Below are 17,536 nucleotides of genomic sequence, written 5' to 3'. Positions count from 1 at the left end.
CCCAGTTCCTAGCAACCAACGAGATTAGACTGTCTGTTTCTCAGCGGGTTGGAAAGACCCAGAGTGCAGGCAGATACCCTAATCACATTATACAGACTTAATGCATGCACACCAGACAAACACATATGTCCCTGCACGCACGGCCGACCACACACAATCACACACAACGTTGAAAGTCAGTGATTCAAAACAAGATGTGGATATAGAGAGAAATTCTGCAATCATCGTGTATTATAACACTCAGATATGTCACAGAGGGTACGCCCGCATCTTTCGACTTTACTCCCTATTTTATTTGTAAAATACATTTCAGCTGTTGTGTTTTTAGATCACACGAGGACACAACAGTCGCTAATCCAGTGGGTCCCAAACTCCTTTCTGTACCTTTTTGTGGATTAAAAAGATGACTGCAGAGAAAAAGATGATCCTTCTCTTAGCGGTGTCTTCGCAGCCAAGCACACACGTGCTGCAGGACACAAAGCACCATTTCCACTGTCAAAGACTTTGTACGCCAACCATCCGTCCCGGCCGCTCCACTTCTGTGCAACATAAAGAGACATGGTTGCGCAATACATTAGAAGAAATTATTATAATTTTATGAAACATTAACCAGAAAAAGAGCAGAGGCAAATGTTTGTAACTTAATAATCACAAGTCTGTCTGTCTGATTCAATGATGGGTTCGATCATGGTGCATGTTTGTGATGAATAATCAGAGCAGCATGTCACACAGAACCAACAAACTCAGGTGAGAATGTTTAAGACAAAGACAAAAACCTGAGAGCACCCAGGTGTGCTAACGACCTGTCAATCACAGGTAGCCCCGCCCTGAAGCAGACGCTGCTTTATCCTCTGTTTTACTCTAAATGTTTCCATAAGTTACTAAATGAACATCATGTTGAAGAAGACTTGAAACTACAGACTGAGACATAAACTCATCAGGAAAATGTTACTGAGGAAATAAATCAAGAGAGAAGAAGAAACATTTTCTCATAGACTTCTATACAACCAGAGGAGTCTCCTCCTGCTGGAGGTTACAGAGGAGTCTCCTCCTGCTGGATGTTACAGAGGAGTCTCCTCCTGCTGGATGTTACAGAGGAGTCTCCTCCTGCTGGATGTTACAGAGGAGTCTCCTGCTGCTGGATGTTACAGAGTCTCCTCCTGCTGGATGTTACAGAGGAGTCTCCTCCTGCTGGATGTTACAGAGGAGTCTCCTCCTGCTGGATGTTACAGAGGAGTCTCCTCCTGCTGGATGTTACAGAGGAGTCGTCTCCTGCTGGATGTTACAGAGGAGTCTCCTGCTGGATGTTACAGAGGAGTCTCCTCCTGCTGGATGTTACAGAGGAGTCTCCTGCTGCTGGATGTTACAGAGGAGTCTCCTGCTGCTGGATGTTACAGAGGAGTCTCCTCCTGCTGGATGTTACAGAGGAGTCTCCTCCTGCTGGATGTTACAGAGGAGTCTCCTCCTGCTGGATGTTACAGAGCAGTCTCCTCCTGCTGGATGTTACAGAGGAGTCTCCTCCTGCTGGATGTTACAGAGCAGTCTCCTCCTGCTGGATGTTACAGAGGAGTCTCCTCCTGCTGGATGTTACAGAGGAGTCTCCTCCTGCTGGATGTTACAGAGGAGTCTTCTCCTGCTGGATGTTACAGAGGAGTCTCCTGCTGCTGGATGTTACAGAGGAGTCTTCTCCTGCTGGATGTTACAGAGGAGTCTTCTCCTGCTGGATGTTACAGAGGAGTCTCCTCCTGCTGGATGTTACAGAGGAGTCTCCTCCTGCTGGATGTTACAGAGGAGTCTCCTCCTGCTGGATGTTACAGAGGAGTCTCCTCCTGCTGGATGTTACAGAGGAGTCTCCTGCTGGATGTTACAGAGGAGTCTTCTGCTGGATGTTACAGAGGAGTCTCCTCCTGCTGGATGTTACAGAGGAGTCTCCTCCTGCTGGATGTTACAGAGGAGTAGAAACATTTTCTCATAGACTTCTATATAATCTGACTTCTGTTTGCAGAATGCAAGTCTTCTGCATTGGCTTCACTTATTACTGGATGTTGCTGCTGCTTCCTCCGACTATGTTGTTAAAGAGGTCAAATTAGTTCAGTTTAAAAGTAGAGAATTATTTTTCAGAGACAGATTGTGGGCTTCACAGTAAGTAAGACTTATCGCTTCCCTCTAACCTGCGGTTCTGTGTGCCTTCATGTTGTCCCGTGATCGATGGTTGATTAGATGGATGAAGCCTCAGCGAAGTCCTTCAAGACATGTTTGTGATGAACGGCTATGAAAGTAAATTAACTTGAAATCACCACCTGCTCGTGTGGACGTTCAGTCATCGCCTTTGATCAACAACCCAATGGACCCTCACAGATACTATATCAAGGATCATTTTGTTCAACAGGGCAGCGCAGGGACACATGGAGGCTCAGCAACATCAGGACACACTGAGCCGCAGCAGGTTGGAGCTGCAGGGACTAAACCGCATTATGGACGATAACATGGACAGTGATAGTGAGATAAGACAAGCGCAGGGAAAAAGAAACATGATGATAGATGGGATTACTGTCAAATAGACTGATCCACCGCTGAGTAAAACTACGGTGTGTGTGTGTGACAGGTGGCTGACAGAGAAAAGACACACACACACACACACACACACACACACACACACACACACACACACACACACACACACACACAGACAGTAAGACCCGCACACTCAAAGCGGATATAGTCAGCGTCATTCAGTACACACCAACAAATCCAGCTCTTCTGAAAATAGATGTTTCTGTTGGATGTTGTTTGACTTCATCCTCTCTGTTGCCAAGAGTTACCAAACAGTAAAGACTTCATTTCATTCATTCAACGTCTGCTGTTCCACGAGAGCAGACGTGTGCAAAATACAAGAAGGAGGAAGACATTTAAAAGCAAAAGACTCACTTCAAACGTTTGAACTAATAGATAACGTCATGAAACTAAAGCAGGTTCAAAGTGTTTCATGTTGTTCACATGTCAAAGGTTTGCACAGAGAGGATTGTGGGTCTCTTTCACTACAGCCATAAAATATCAACGTCCGTAATGTTTTTAGTAAATAAAATGTTCTATAAATGAGGCTGTGAGTGACATGTGAACAAAGCCCTCTGCACAAAGCTTCAGAATATAGAGAGGAATGAAAGTGGAAAGTTTGGTGTATGTAAGTGCTACTGAAGTGGAGACTTCTGCTGAAGAGTGTGAGAAAAAGCTCCTTTAGAGAAAAGCTCCTTTAAAGATATGTATTGTAACATTCATACATGTTGTACACACTACAGGTGAACAGAGTCATACATGTTGTACACACTACAGGTGAACAGAGTCATACATGTTGTACACACTACAGGTGAACAGAGTCATACATGTTGTACACACTACAGGTGAACAGAGTCATACATGTTGTACACACTACAGGTGAACAGGGTCATACATGTTGTACACACTACAGGTGAACAGGGTCATACATGTTGTACACACTACAGGTGAACAGGGTCATACATGTTGTACACACTACAGGTGAACAGAGTCATACATGTTGTACACACTACAGGTGAACAGGGTCATACATGTTGTACACACTACAGGTGAACAGAGTCATACATGTTGTACACACTACAGGTGAACAGGGTCATACATGTTGTACACACTACAGGTGAACAGGGTCATACATGTTGTACACACTACAGGTGAACAGAGTCATACATGTTGTACACACTACAGGTGAACAGAGTCATACATGTTGTACACACTACAGGTGAACAGAGTCATACATGTTGTACACACTACAGGTGAACAGAGTCATACATGTTGTACACACTACAGGTGAACAGGGTCATACATGTTGTACACACTACAGGTGAACAGGGTCATACATGTTGTACACACTACAGGTGAACAGAGTCATACATGTTGTACACACTACAGGTGAACAGAGTCATACATGTTGTACACACTACAGGTGAACAGAGTCATACATGTTGTACACACTACAGGTGAACAGAGTCATACATGTTGTACACACTACAGGTGAACAGGGTCATACATGTTGTACACACTACAGGTGAACAGAGTCATACATGTTGTACACACTACAGGTGAACAGAGTCATACATGTTGTACACACTACAGGTGAACAGGGTCATACATGTTGTACACACTACAGGTGAACAGAGTCATACATGTTGTACACACTACAGGTGAACAGAGTCATACATTTTGTACACACTACAGGTGAACAGAGTCATACATGTTGTACACACTACAGGTGAACAGGGTCATACATGTTGTACACACTACAGGTGAACAGAGTCATACATGTTGTACACACTACAGGTGAACAGAGTCATACATGTTGTACACACTACAGGTGAACAGAGTCATACATGTTGTACACACTACAGGTGAACAGAGTCATACATGTTGTACACACTACAGGTGAACAGTCATACATGTTGTACACACTACAGGTGAACAGAGTCATACATGTTGTACACACTACAGGTGAACAGGGTCATACATGTTGTACACACTACAGGTGAACAGAGTCATACATGTTGTACACACTACAGGTGAACAGAGTCATACATGTTGTACACACTACAGGTGAACAGAGTCATACATGTTGTACACACTACAGGTGAACAGTCATACATGTTGTACACACTACAGGTGAACAGAGTCATACATGTTGTACACACTACAGGTGAACAGGGTCATACATGTTGTACACACTACAGGTGAACAGAGTCATACATGTTGTACACACTACAGGTGAACAGAGTCATACATGTTGTACACACTACAGGTGAACAGGGTCATACATGTTGTACACACTACAGGTGAACAGAGTCATACATGTTGTACACACTACAGGTGAACAGAGTCATACATGTTGTACACACTACAGGTGAACAGAGTCATACATGTTGTACACACTACAGGTGAACAGTCATACATGTTGTACACACTACAGGTGAACAGAGTCATACATGTTGTACACACTACAGGTGAACAGGGTCATACATGTTGTACACACTACAGGTGAACAGAGTCATACATGTTGTACACACTACAGGTGAACAGAGTCATACATGTTGTACACACTACAGGTGAACAGGGTCATACATGTTGTACACACTACAGGTGAACAGAGTCATACATGTTGTACACACTACAGGTGAACAGAGTCAAACATGTAACTAACAGATATCATGAAGCTTCCCCACTTCATGACTCACATCAACACAAGTTTATATTACAAGTGTTTAATATGTACATGAGGCGTTATGTAATGTAGCTGTGGAGAGTTTAAATCTAACCCTTCAGTACGTCTCAGTGTCAGAACCACAGGCAGCCTGCAACATACATATTCATGCAACATACATCTTCCTAATGGAAGAAGGGAGCGTTGCTTCATCTTTTTTGCAGAACCCCCCGTAATGTGGTGCAATCAGACTCTCACACATTTCACCGGGTTGATAAGTAGTGCATTCCTTATTCCGCAGGAGTCGGGCTGGTGGTTTCATGCTAATATCTTGTCACACCAGAGAATGGCAGAATCCATCTGCTTCTTCACAAGATATTCGGCGATGAATTGTACTGTAGCCGGCGAGCTGAGGAGCTGAAACGTGCTCGTCCTGGTGCGTCAAGGCAGCTCTCTGCGCTTCTTTCTACTTTATCTGCACAAAGACGTTTTCTCCCGTCTGGCATTTTGTTGCAAGAAATATCCAACATGTCAGTAAAGAAGATATAATTCTACCTCTTGTGTTCTGCAGATCTGTAGACGCCACTAATCGCACGTGTTCTGGTGCTGAACGCTGCTCATTTACTTGATTTTGTGTGATATTTGTATGCTGGGGTCAGGACTTGGGACACACTTGTGGTTAAATACAAAATAAATGCCGGAGGGACGTCAGCTCCGGTGTAGCCTGAAGCATCTTAGCGACGGAGGCGAAGTTTAAAGGCTCGGTTGTGATGCCGCAACTCTTTGAATCCATCTTTAATCCGACCGCTGGCGTTAAAATAGTAACATCATCAGAAGGTATTTCTATATCTCTAGGTGTAGTGAACTCTTCTTCGTATCATTTGACGGTGCACGTATTTGTGCACAAAGTGAAATAGATGCATACATGAGCTTCAGTGCTACAAAGCCATTTATCATTATTTTTCTTACTACGAGCTCAAATCTAAACCTCATTATTTTTAAAAGCAGAAAATATACGCCCGCTCTCTCGTGTTAAGTTGCTCGTATCTTTCTCATCGCACATCTCGAACATCCAATAGATGCTCGTGTAAAAGCCCCGCGGACCACAATGACATACATCACAGACCAAATGAAAGTAAAGGACGATGTCAGTAAATCATCCATCATCACTGCCTGCTGGATCCTCTGTGAAGTCAGGAGTTAAACATCTTTCAACGCAGATTCACTGAGTGTTTTCACTCTGCTATGAAATCAAATTGTGAACATTTCATGCCCAGTTGGAGGAATGTTGAACTTGGCCTCCTCTTGCATATCGCCGTCTGCTGCACGCTGGGTTGTGATTGCATTCATCTTTAATGGAGGATGCAGAGCGCAGAGGCTCATCATAATGTTGATACGATGGCATATTTACCAGCTGATGTGTTTTTATGAAGTGTGGACCATGTAACATCTCGTGGCTTCTGTGTAGCATCAGCATAATGTCATTATGAATCTGAGATATAATAAGTTGAGCATATTTCCTCCGCCTACAACAACTGGCAGCTGTACGTGAGTGCAGGGTTTCTTATCCAGGAGCCTTTTCATTCTGTTGTCAGCTCTGTCTACACTGTTTCATATCGCAGGGGGAAATGCAGAAGCAGGAAGCCCTCCTCTCCCCGTCTGATCCACTGGGCTGCAACAGTGAATGTACGGCGGGGTGGAAAAGATAACTTCTCCCAGGGGAGGCTGCCAGGCACAACGCCTGATCACCGCCTGCCTTCATCAAATGTATGAATACAAATGCAGTCAAAGTTTACCCAACGGCTGAACAGTGTTTTATCTGTTGCAGCTTAAGACGGGAACTTTTAACTCCAAAGGGATGCTGGACTTTCTACTTGCCCTATTAAGTGGATTAACACAGTGTGTGACAACAGTGTCGCAGACGTGTTGTACAGGCCAGAGTCTTCAAAGACACCTTTTGTTCCTGTAAGCCAATAGACAACCTGACAGCTTGATCCTGCTAACGGAGCGGATGAAGTTACGTGTTGTTGGATGAAAGAGTGAAATGCTGAAGAAGACTTGAAAAGGAAACATTATAACCAACCAGGGGCTTGGTTTCTCCATATATAGGAATTAAATCAGCAGAGAAATCTCATCGAAGCAGCCTTTACAGCTGTTCCAGTTGTATCTTTATGAATGTTATCTTCACAGCAGACACCTTTTGACAAAATAACTACCGGCACGCAATGATACTGTTGGTGGGATTCAGTCTGACAGCCACAGTACAGAACGATCCTGCAGACGACAGTACGTGCACGTGCACCGGCTGCTGTGTGACCACAGGCCGATCACTGATTCTCAGTTGAGCTCATTTGAGTCTTTAGTGCAGAATTCCTTAACTATCACTGATCTCACAGCAGTCCGCTCCGCCCACACACACACACACACACACACACACACACACACATTTGGACGCTTGTTAAATTCATTTACAGGGGTGGGGGTGGGGGGGCAGAGTATGGCTAGACATCTATTTTATAAATAAAGACTGCTGTAATCTTTCGGTGTAAAAGCCTCAGCCTGAATTGAGTAATGAAGTATTCTGGCAGCCGAGGTCACAGAGCGGCCATGATGGAGCTCGTCCTTTATGGAAATGAAGGGAACATTTAGTAAATATGTTAGATAATTCCAGAACAATGAAACACAGGTCTTCTGTGCTTCACCTGCTTTCATATCAAGTGTTCACCACGTGTGTGACACCTTCATTAGAGTGAAGGATCCCAAGTGAACGTGGATTTGGTTTCCAATCAAAGTAAGATTATTCTGCTCGTCTGATTTATTATAACACAGTTTCCAGGATAGAGTTCCCCTCCTCTCATAATATTTTATTATTATCAGCCTTCATCCAAAAGCATAATCAGCTGACCTTTATTCTAAACCAGCCTGCAGATAAAATCCATGTAGAGTATTGACGTGCCAACTCTGAGCTTTCTCAAAACAACAGAAAGGCAATTTGAGATAGCGAAGAAAGACAGAGATTAACACGTCTTCTCGGAGCGAGGGAGATTCTGTAACGCAAGCTGTAAACAAAGAGGCGTCAGTCTGACACGCCAGTAATGTTAAACATGTAGTTCTCCCGCTGAATTATTTTACATCCCACGTCCAACATGCCCGGCCTTGAAGACAGACTCCCATGTAGCACAATGACCTGGAGTCCTGGGAATAACGCACGAGGTCAGCTTGTGTTTAGTGTCTTCTCGCCGAGACAGAACCAGCTTCACATACTCAAGTGGAAGATGCTTGTTTTTAACCGCGCTGACAGTCTGGCTCTAGGGACATGTTGGCCGGTCTATTGGATGGATTTCTTGTTTAGCACCAGCACAGGGTGAACGTTGATTTAGGGTTGTTTCAGACGAGGACGGTCTGCACATGCAGTGACGACCACTGGGGAGACTTCAGGACTATTGCTGCAGCATCATTGGTGCGTTAACGCGGAGGGAAGAGACTCAGCTGGACAGACGCTCACCTTGTTACCTGTATGTTATTATCACACGGCAGTGCATCCGGATTGTGATGCACATTCATACGAGCACACGGAATATATGAATAGGTGTGTGTTTCTAATGAGGAGGACCTGGAGGAGGAATATGTGTCACTTCACTGGCTGTTGTAATTAACAGTTTGACCTCCTGCCAGCTGCGTTACTGTCGAGCTGCAGGTTAATAGATGGGTTAGGGTTACGCCGATTTAAAAACCTCCTCGTAATTATACAGGAAATGTCTTGATGTGACGTGTTACTGAACAAAATCAGTTATTCAATATATTTAGCAAATAGCTTCGTGTCCAAGGGTTTTGTGTTGTGGGATAAATACAGATTCCATTTGGGAGAAAATATTCATGTAAATTAAAACGTGTGATAATGACGACCAGTTGAATCAAGTGTGCGTGTGCGTGTGTGTGTGTGTAGTGAATCGGAGCACGTCCACCGTCTAATATTTCATATAACTCGTCTCCGTTTGTCCGTCAGCAGGAAAACACAAACGCCACCTGGTAATGAAACTTGGTGGAAGGGTGAAGCATGGGCCCAGGAGGAACCCATAACATTCCCTTTTTTATTACCGTTGCAAGATTTGTGCTGCATTCATGTGGTGTCGAAAGAATGGGAATAATTAGTTCCCTCAAGTCAGAACAAAGCAGGAACAAACAAAAGGGACTTTTAAGGTGTCAAAGAGGAAACGCTCCACGTTGACTGTTAGGGAACAGCTGGAACTCTTCCAGGTCAATCATCAGCACAAACGATTAATGATCCTTATTAAAAAGTCAAAGACATAAAAACATGAGAGGTTAAAGTCAACAATGACCAAACTTAAGGTTCTGCTTTGGAGAAATCTGATTTTGGGTACATTTTCTGGATCAATTCAGTAAATATGGTGTTTCGTTCCCAATGTTTCACGGACAACGAAGTCTGAATGTTCTAGAGCTCTGAAGTGAAAACAGCTGACGGCCACAACACCTTGTGTTGGTACATGTTAGGGAGAATACAGGGTTTCATTTGAAACAGGACATAACCCCCTCTGTGATTCTGTTAGGGACGACATATTGAATATTTATTTGATTTGAACTGACTGCAGTGTTTCTGCTCACACGCTTAAAGCGAAAAACCTTTTGCTGGATTTTCTGTTGACGCCAATAAAAGCTGACGCTTCCGATCGTCTCGGCTGGTAAACTGGTAAATGGGACTTTTGCTCTGCTGGCAAAACGAAATCTTAAAAGAAATACAGTTCACCTGTTCCTAAAGTGAATTATAAAGCAAATATAATCTCCTTATATTAGTAATTGTAATTATAATTAGTGGCATTAAATATGCATTTAATAAACTGGAGATGAAGAGGATTAGACATTTGTTTCTTCATCAGTTTCCAGTTAATCAGAAATCATTTCCTGTGCAGGTGGAAGCTGCGCTGGTGGTTTCCATCACGTCTCACACAGTAACCCCTGACGTCAAAGAGAGATGACATCGTTCAACACTTTCAAACGTTGTGACAGTGGAGGTCGAAATCCCACTTCTTCTATCATCGGACATTAAAATCAAAAACAAATAACTTGTTTCTTCAGAAGCTGCGATCCCCGGGACGATTCTCCACCCAAGTGAGAAGCACGTCATGTGAAGCTGGAGCGAAGCAGGCCACATAAGTGTTCATGCAAACACTGCACTGAGGCAACGTGTCCCCTCTACTGCAGTAACATATGGCGTCCCGCGCACACTTTACATTCACTGGTGTTGACTTGTCTTGTTAGTGACTGAGATTCTAACCTGGACGCTGTGAAGTGATGACTGAATATTATTGAGTTTACAGCAGCTCCCGATGTAAGTAAAGGTTCAGGCAGCGTCTCTGCTCAGTGTGGAGGATGTGGTCAGGTTGTGATCTGTGTGAGGAGCGTTGACTTTGATTGTGAGCTGAACTAAAAGAGGAGAGAATATTGGAGTCGCAGTCGTCAGGCGCTTGTTTTGCTCTGTGTCTGAAATGGCGAACATGTTTCGCCATAACAACTTAAGGAAGTATTTCACCGCTGCAAACATCTGGGCTGTCTAAGCAGCTGCAGTATTCCCTTGTGCTCAAAAGGTAGAAAACCTACAACAACCAGAATGCACTGGGCTCGTTGTGCCTCGTGTTTGACTCCCGGCTGTGGCTTCTTCCTCCTCCAGACACCGTAATTCCTTGGCTCATATGAGTAGCTCCTAATGTTCCAGCATTACACTAATACAGTGGATGAGATAACAAAAGAATAGGAAGTGCACTCTGCAGTTCAAACAGCAAAGTGCTGTTTGTCCGTAGGTGGAGTTACCAAAAGTGCCTGTTGCATGCTCTCGACACACTTCCCAGAGCGCACTTTGCTGCCATCTGGCCGCGCCACCGGGTTCACGAGCCTGCGGCGTTCTCTTGGGCGTGCAGAGCAGCAACTGACCATTGACTTGCAGATAAAGAGATAAAAACAAACGCTCTGAGCAGAGGAAGTTATGACGGGATGCACATCTGGTGCATCATGTTGTTTATCCAGCTGTAATAATGTTTACACACAAGTTTCAGATTTGTCAGTTATTTATTTTAAACCATATTATGTGCAGGTAAGATGATCAGGCTCTAAGCTTCCAAACAAACCACAACTTATACACACGTGCATGCATCAGACAGCTTGTTTTGTACTGCAGCTTTAAGATGAGCTGCAGGTTAGCAAATGTAAGTGTGAGCAAGTATGTTTTAAAACAAGATGTTAAACAGTATATTAATGTTAGATGAGGTGGAAAACTACAATTTGTCAAAGAAAATTAAAGTGATTATTACAATTATTTCTCGTGCTTATGAAAAAACTGAATTTTACGCATGGAATCAGGATCCCAGGTTTGACTCCTCTATCATGTATTTCCATTCATTCCCTGCACAGTGATGTGAGACAATCACACGGTGTTTAACTTAGTTTTGCTGAATTTGTTACTTTGCACTCAATTTATGCAGTTTCCCTTTGAGCTATTTAGAGCTAATGGCGTCCTAATTGCACTTTCATTCCACCTGAGCGAGCCCACAGAATAAACTGTGCAGGGGTTCACAGGGTGCGCTGATTATTTCTTACAAAGTGTTCATGCCCGAGTTACAACTGCCTCTGCCTGCTGATCAATATTCAAAGTCTGAAAGAAAACACATTTGCTCAGCTGCCAAAGTGTAAAGTTGCAACGGAGCTTTAAGATGTTTGAAAGTGTGCTTTACGTGTCTGTGTGTGTTTGCACCGCTGCTGCAGCGCTCGGCTCTCAGCTGTGAGGTGACGGCCCAGTCAGCCTCTGCAGTTGTGCCTGGAGGGAAGTAATGGAGCCCGCATGGCGCTCCTCGTCCCGGAGCATCGCGGTGGCCTCTGTGACAGCAGTCATCCCTCACAACAGCCTCCTGTCCCCGTCAGCTGTGTCTCCTTCATCAGCTCTTTTAACACTATTATGGCCCATTACGATAAAAAAAGACTGACACGTTCAACAAGCAGCTCGGATGTGCTGTCACATCCAGCACAAGTGTGTGAATGTGTAAATTAAGCCCCTTTTTCCTGCTACTCTGCCGACTGTGCTGGAGGCCAGAGGCTGGTTCCTCACTTCTGAAGTGCTCTCAGCGCCTTTTTGGAGATCAAATTTGAAAAATGACACTTCATGCACAAAACCATGTGGAGCCTTGTGTGACTCAGGACTTTTATATGTTCTACTTCTTTTTGCTCTGAGCCTAGAATATGCTTAGATTAACGAGCCTTGAGATAAACCCACACAAGCAATGGACACATGATTTATGGGGCTTTTGGCCAATCCGCGTCAAACCATGCGACGCTGATTTGCGATCCCATTAGCAGTTGTAGCCGGCCGCGGTGTGCCGAGGTGTGCCCCAGGTGGACCGTCTCCGGAGTCAGGCCAAAGCGCACCGACCTGACTCCAAGCTGTGACGTCTCGCCTTCTCCGCCTCACAGAACTCGTGTCTGTGCAGGAGAGCAGAGAGAAGTCTGTGTTCAGCTCTCTTCCAACTGATTTCTGCTTTTACTGTATTGATAGGAAATTAAATGTGTTTATCACCAAATTAAAAGAGGCAAACAAACACGTTTAGTAATATAATAACAAGCTAAACTAACTTTAACTATGAAGCATTGATAGGAAAGGAAATGTGTTTATCCAGCGCTGCTCTGACCAGTCACAGCCATGCTTCCACGCCCTGGTGTGTGAAGGTGTGTGGAAAAGGGCTTCAGATACAGTATATGGTACAAACTGTGCCTTTCAAACCCTTAGTACATGTGAAGGATTTAGAGTGAGAACTCGAGAGGCGAAGTATAACCCTCTGCTCTCTTCTTTTGACACAATCGATGCTCACACAAGGAGTGAAAGTCGTATGAATTACAGCTTTCAACATGTTCAGGCTCCAGCAGGATCCAGCAGGATTACCACTGTTCTGTTTTAAAGTGCATGTAAAACAAATTGATCCTATGCAAGTTGACTTTTAATCAATGACCTGCACGGCAAATGTTCCCCCTCAGGATGTCACTCCAAAGTCTAAATCCATAAACAAAAACCACCAAAAACAAGATTGGTCGCTTCAATGACTCTGATAAAAGGCCGAGAGTCGGCTCATAAATCATTACACACAGCGGGAACAGAGTATGTTGTACGATACATGATGGTGCTGTTTCTGCAGAGTTGTCCCCTGATGTCTTTCACTATGTCTACATCTTATCAATGCAACACGGGCGCCGTACTCATTCTGCTGATGCTCTGCTTCAGAGCGTATCAGTGCAAGTACAAATATTTATTACGTTCATTCATTCCTCTCTTTCCCAGGAATTATCTCATTTGCGATTCTTTGCAGAAGATTGGGTAATTATTACTTTCAATGCTGTCAAGCAGACACACAAATTGAATTACACCTGTCACCTTTTTCTGAAAGTCACAGACATGAGGACGCACAGCGAGACTGGAGTGACTCCCCTGTAGGAAGAATGAGTCCACTTCATTATCCTCCTGTAGTTCACAGCACTGTTGCATCTCGCTGTGTTCCCCACAGATACCCAGATGGCTCATGCATCTGCAGAGTTACAAGCAGCTCCTCTACAGAGTAACGCAGGTTACTGTAAAGCACGGGTCAGCTGCATGCGGTGGCTGAACCGATGGCTCACCAGCAGCAAGTGAAAGAGACTTTTTGGTAATGTTGAAGTGACGTCTCATCCGCAAACCAAACAACCTGTTTCGCAGCCATCGGCAGGTATCGTTGTTTATTGTTGATGCAGATTGGTGGAAGGTTGGTAGGGTTAATGATTTCAGCACTTTCAGTATCGTACGCTCATATATAATTACAATGTCCTCACTATGGGGGAAAGATTTTCATTTTTCATAATTAAACTTAATGTTATGGCACACTGATTACCAAGAAAATGAAAGGTTGCAGACCCCTATTATAAATGATATATAATATAAATATGAATATTGTGAAGGAGTTAGGCACAAACTACGCTTTGTTACTTTATCCCTGAAACAACGCTTTAAAATGTGCCTTTCCTTTGTCACTGTGAAACATATTGGCTGATTAAAACGGCTTAATAAACCATGCGCAGGGAAACTGAAGGGACACATTATTCTTTCAAAGGAGAATAATGTAGCTAGTGAAACCGAAAACACACAATAGCACAACTTAGGAAGAAATTGCACCTTCAGTGCACCAGAGACATGATGTCCTGCATCAGTGTTATCAGTGCTGGACAACTCAATGAACACATGTGATGGGTTCCTTCATAACCTTGCTGGATAAAACTAAAAAAAATATTCCTATTTTGTCCGTTCTTAGAGACAAACTGCAGGTTTTCAGGTTTCTGAGTCGTCGTCCACATCTCGGATTATTTGCAGCAATTCATCTAGGCCTGATGTTGTTGTGCTCATTGACTGCTGTTTCCCCAGTTAGACAAACAATTGACAAATTAGAGCTTTGTAGGTCAAGAATAGGGACATCATTACCCTGTGCCACAGCCAGAATCAATCCTGGCCCCCACTGGGCAGCCCAAACAGAACACACATGAACACAATGTCAGCCTGAGCAACAAAGTGAAAACAACACAGCAAATCAGTCTGATTATCAGAGAGGAAAGTGACGGCGTTATGCAATGGTGGCAAAAGTTATGATGTCATTAAGATTAAAAAAAAAGTTTTCTTTTGTGGCGCTAATTTGATATAAATGTTTGTATTAGATTACATAAAGTTGTTGTCTTGTGCACAAAGCTGGAGGGATCCTCTGAGGAGATAATGGCAGTGTGCCTGTCATAGAAGAAGTGGACGTGGTCACCGTGACGTCACCCGTTGGTTTGTGGACTACCGTTTTGAAGCCTCCAGTTTGACACTTTGGCCGTCGCCATCTTGGTTTTTAGGAACCAGATTGACAACGACCAACATGTTACAATTAACTGTCATGAAGTGAAAAGACTGTGAAAGGGTTAAAGGTGTAGGACGTAAACACAGAGAGCACCCAAACCGGACAACACCGTGGTAACGACCTGTCAATCACAGTTAGCCCTGCCCTAAAGCAGACACTGCTTTATAGCTATTTTACTTTAATGTTTCCATAAGTTACTAAATGAACATCATGTTGAAGAAGACTTGAAACTACAGACTGAGACATAAACTCATCAGGAAAATGTTACTGAGGAAATAAATCAAGAGAGAAGAAGAAACATTTTCTCATAGACTTCTATACAACCAGAGGAGTCTCCTCCTGCTGGATGTTACAGAGGAGTCTCCTCCTGCTGGATGTTACAGAGGAGTCTCCTGCTGCTGGATGTTACAGAGGAGTCTCCTCCTGCTGGATGTTACAGAGGAGTCTCCTCCTGCTGGATGTTACAGAGGAGTCTCCTGCTGCTGGATGTTACAGATGAGTCTCCTGCTGGATGTTACAGAGGAGTCTCCTCCTGCTGGATGTTACAGAGGAGTCTCCTCCTGCTGGATGTTACAGAGGAGTCTCCTCCTGCTGGATGTTACAGAGGAGTCTCCTCCTGCTGGATGTTACAGAGGAGTCTCCTCCTGCTGGATGTTACAGAGGAGTCTCCTGCTGCTGGATGTTACAGAGGAGTCTCCTCCTGCTGGATGTTACAGAGGAGTCTTCTCCTGCTGGATGTTACAGAGGAGTCTCCTGCTGGATGTTACAGAGGAGTCTCCTCCTGCTGGATGTTACAGAGGAGTCTCCTCCTGCTGGATGTTACAGAGGAGTCTCCTCCTGCTGGATGTTACAGAGGAGTCTCCTCCTGCTGGATGTTACAGAGGAGTCTCCTCCTGCTGGATGTTACAGAGGAGTCTCCTCCTGCTGGATGTTACAGAGGAGTCTCCTCTGCTGGATGTTACAGAGGAGTCTCCTGCTGCTGGATGTTACAGAGGAGTCTCCTGCTGCTGGATGTTACAGAGGAGTCTCCTCCTGCTGGATGTTACAGAGGAGTCTCCTCCTGCTGGATGTTACAGAGGAGTCTCCTGCTGGATGTTACAGAGGAGTCTCCTCCTGCTGGATGTTACAGAGGAGTCTCCTCCTGCTGGATGTTACAGAGGAGTCTCCTGCCTGCTGGATGTTACAGAGGAGTCTCCTCCTGCTGGATGTTACAGAGGAGTCTCCTCCTGCTGGATGTTACAGAGGAGTCTCCTCTGCTGGATGTTACAGAGGAGTCTCCTCCTGCTGGATGTTACAGAGGAGTCTCCTCCTGCTGGATGTTACAGAGGAGTCTCCTCCTGCTGGATGTTACAGAGGAGTCTCCTCCTGCTGGATGTTACAGAGGAGTCTCCTCCTGCTGGATGTTACAGAGGAGTCTCCTGCTGGATGTTACAGAGGAGTCTCCTGCTGGATGTACAGAGGAGTCTCCTCCTGCTGGATGTTACAGAGGAGTCTCCTCCTGCTGGATGTTACAGAGGAGTCTCTCCTGCTGGATGTTACAGAGGAGTCTCCTGCTGCTGGATGTTACAGAGGAGTCTCCTCCTGCTGGATGTTACAGAGGAGTCTCCTGCTGCTGGATGTTACAGAGGAGTCTCCTCCGCTGGATGTTACAGAGGAGTCTCCTCCTGCTGGATGTTACAGAGGAGTCTCCTCCTGCTGGATGTTACAGAGGAGTCTCCTCCTGCTGGATGTTACAGAGGAGTCTCCTCCTGCTGGATGTTACAGAGGAGTCTCCTCCTGCTGGATGTTACAGAGGAGTCTCCTCCTGCTGGATGTTACAGAGGAGTCTCCTGCTGCTGGATGTTACAGAGGAGTCTCCTCCTGCTGGATGTTACAGAGGAGTCTCTCTGGATGTTACAGAGGAGTCTCCCTGATGTACAGAGGAGTCTCCTCTGCTGGATGTTACAGAGGACATCCATTCGACTTCTAGAGACTCTCTTTGTACGAGGAGTCTCTCCTGCTTCATTGTTTACAGAGGAGCTGCATCTTGGTCGGCTTTCAGGGCTTAGTGTTAGTTGTGGTTTTTAGATGGAAAAGCATTGGTTTAGGTGGAAAGTGAGACACAAATTGACTGGAGGAACTAACATCTCTGACAACGCAAGACACTAAACAAAACTTTAATTTGGTGCAGCTCCAAATGTTTTCCATTCAATCAATTCATATTTTCCAGAACATTCGGGATGAAACAGATTTGCAAACTATTTTGAAGCTGCACTGGGCAGTGTTTGCATTGACTGTACACAGTGATAGTTCTGCAAAACAAAACCCATTAATCCTGTTCCACAACATCAACACACTGTAGCAAACTTAATGTCTTCTTGGTGTGTTGGGGAGGGGGGAGGGAGGAGGTTCAGTCATTGAT

General features: G+C 44.5%; 1 protein-coding gene across 1 annotated transcript in view; it reads left to right on the top strand.

Annotated features, from left to right (window-relative positions):
• The first annotated feature begins 2,405 nt into the window (after window positions 1-2,405).
• The window catches only part of LOC115004996 (double C2-like domain-containing protein beta), a 49,306-nt gene continuing 34,175 nt past the window's right edge, over window positions 2,406-17,536 (top strand). The window contains exon 1 of the mRNA XM_029426763.1: window positions 2,406-2,499. Coding sequence (XP_029282623.1) covers window positions 2,406-2,499 — 94 coding nt within the window. The remainder of the gene's footprint in view (window positions 2,500-17,536) is intronic.

This window comes from Cottoperca gobio, unplaced genomic scaffold (assembly GCF_900634415.1).
Source record: "Cottoperca gobio unplaced genomic scaffold, fCotGob3.1 fCotGob3_237arrow_ctg1, whole genome shotgun sequence".
Taxonomy (NCBI): domain Eukaryota; kingdom Metazoa; phylum Chordata; class Actinopteri; order Perciformes; family Bovichtidae; genus Cottoperca; species Cottoperca gobio.
The sequence above is the reverse complement of the archived record's forward strand: the minus strand, read 5'-3'. Positions and strand labels throughout refer to the sequence as shown.